Source organism: Cebus imitator, unplaced genomic scaffold (assembly GCF_001604975.1).
Source record: "Cebus imitator isolate Cc_AM_T3 unplaced genomic scaffold, Cebus_imitator-1.0 Scaffold0, whole genome shotgun sequence".
Lineage (NCBI taxonomy): Eukaryota > Metazoa > Chordata > Mammalia > Primates > Cebidae > Cebus > Cebus imitator.
Genome location: NW_016107315.1, coordinates 11,174,456 through 11,177,005, shown reverse-complemented (window position 1 = coordinate 11,177,005; position 2,550 = coordinate 11,174,456). Strand labels below are relative to the sequence as shown.

Genomic DNA, 2,550 nt, shown 5'->3' with positions numbered 1-2,550 from the left:
TGGTGGTGCGTGCCTGTAATCCCAGCTACTCAGGAGGCTGAGGCAGGAGAATTGCCTGAACCCAGGAGGCAGAGGTTGCGGTGAGCCGAGATGGCGTCATTGCACTCCAGCCTGGGTAACATGAGTGAAACTCCGTCTCAAAAAAAAAAAAAAAAAATACAAAAATCAGCCATGTGTGGTGGTTGGCACCTGTAATCCCAGGTACTCAGGAGACTGAGGCAAGAGAATTTCTTGAACCCAGGAGTTGGAGGTTGCAGTGAACTGAGATCGTACCACTGCACTCCAGCCTGAGAGATACAGTGAAACTCTGTCTTAAAAGAAAATAAAGGAAGAGAAAAGAAAAAAGAAAATACAGGTCTAAAGCTTAGAAGAAACCTAATACCTGAAGGTGAATTAGCCTTGGGAGAAATTCAGGACCAAGAATAAAAGATGATCAAGAATAGAATGCCGGGCAACCGCAAAGGTATTCAGGTCACTGGGGACATGGAAAGTCAGAGAACTAACGTGTGTTTACGCATCACTGCCCTCATAAAGACAACCTAGGTGGCTTAGGCAAGTGAGCTGTGTTGCTCCAGTCTTTGTGGTTAATTAGACATAATTCTGGTGCCACAGCACCCTCTGATGATCACGGCTGTTCAGAGCTACTCGAATCCCCATTTTGGGTTACAGAATTCAGCATCTCATTCACATCAAAGATGTCAATCATACAAGAAATCTTTTATTACAGTGTAAGACCTTTGTTGGGTATTGGGGGACAGGCATAAAGGTATCTAAGAAATAGTCTCTACTGGGCATGGCAGCTCATGCCTGTAACCCCAGCACTTTGGGAGGCCAAGGCAGGCAGATCGCCTGAGGTTGGGAGTTCAAGACCAGCCTGATCAACATGGTGAAACCAGGTCTCTACCAAAAATACAAAAATTAGCTGAACGTGGAGGCGCGTGCCTGTAATCCCAGCTACTTGGGAGGCTGAGGCAGGAGAATCACCTGAACCTGGGAGGTGGAGGTTGCAGTGAGCTGAGATTGTGTCACTGCACTGCAGCCTGGGTAACAAGAGCGAGACTCCATCTCAGAAAAAATTAAAAAAATAAATAAATAAATAGTCTCTGATTCCTTCCCTCCAATAACTTACAGTTTAGTTCATGAAAGGCTAACCCTAATAGTAAAGCAGGAGGTGGGGAGATGGGTTCACAGAGGCAGTCCTTGTGAGTGAGAAGTAGGAAGGCAAGGAGATCTCAAGGTAAATGGGGATTCAAAAAGGCAGTGGATTTGAGCTGATCCTGGAAGAAAGGATACGAGTTGGACAATTAGAATAGGGTAGAAAAAGTCACCTTATTATATACTGGTCTCAGCACTAGCTAACTTTATGACATTAGGTCTCAGTCTTCTTGAGACTCAATTTCTTTAATAGTAAAATAGTAAAAAGGACTGCTTTACTTATTATGATTGTTGTGAAATGCTTACATAAAATATTCTTAAAAGTATAAAGAATAGCCCAGGGATGGTGCCTCATGCCTGTAATCCCAGTACTTTGGGGAGGTCAAGTCAGGTGGATCGCTGGAGCCCAGGTGTTTGAGACCAGCCAAACATAGTAATATCCAATCTCTAAAAAATATTTTTTTAAAATTAGCCAGGTGTGGTGGCACATAACTGTAGCCCTAGCTACTCAGGAGGCTGAGGTGGGAGGATCACTTGAGCCTGGAAGGTAGTGATTTTGCCACTGCACTCCAGTTTGGGTGACAGAGTGAGACTCTGTATTAGGAAATACATACATACATACATACATAAAGTATAAGGTATAATACAAGACATAGCAGGCAATTCAAGTAATTAGACAATTCAAAAGTTTGTAATATATGGAATGAAAGGACAAGGATGATGGCTAGAGTGAACAGCAAATCGGACCATTTGTTGAAACTTTCGAATTCAAATAGCTACCCATTTTCCCTTCATAGTTTAAAGTAAAAGTTGAAAAAAAGGTATCCAAATTTGGTAGTGGTTGTAAATAACATGTTAGAGCCTTAGCTTAAAGCAAAATCTTAGTTTTGTCCTGTAACCTAAACTTTTGATTCTGTTATCTTACAGAGTAGACCACAAACTCCAAGCGTTAGAAGCACAGTTCAGAGAACTAGACTTCACCAAGGATAACCTGATGCAGAAATTTGAACATCATAGGAAGACTCTGGCAAGCCAAGCAGCTCAAGATGAGATGTGGACAGCAGTTCTGGCACTCAAGTGAGTTGAGAAATGGAGGCAGGCGCCTGTAATCCCAGTTGAGAAATCAGTGGAATTCTGTGACTTTGTAAGAGCTTCCAGTGGTCATTCCAAAATTGAATTTTTTAGTATGTTTCCAACAGCAGACTATAAAGCAATTACATTTTCATAGGTTCATTTGTTTTTTTAAAAAGATTAGTTTCAGCACGTCTTCATATGCCAGGCACTGTAGCAGTTATCTCCTCACAGAGTCTCTTGCTTCCCAAAGCCTTATTTGCATTAATTCTTTTTTTTTTTTTTTTTTTTTTTTTTTTTTTTTTTTTTTTTTTTTTTTTTTTT

The 2,550-nt window shown here is 41.1% G+C and overlaps 1 protein-coding gene across 1 annotated transcript in view; it reads left to right on the top strand.

Annotated features, from left to right (window-relative positions):
• The window catches only part of SMCO1 (single-pass membrane protein with coiled-coil domains 1), a 7,925-nt gene that overhangs the window by 3,357 nt on the left and 2,018 nt on the right, over positions 1 to 2,550 (top strand). Inside the window, exon 2 of the mRNA XM_037736785.1 lies at positions 2,083 to 2,235. Coding sequence (XP_037592713.1) covers positions 2,083 to 2,235 — 153 coding nt within the window. The remainder of the gene's footprint in view (positions 1 to 2,082; positions 2,236 to 2,550) is intronic.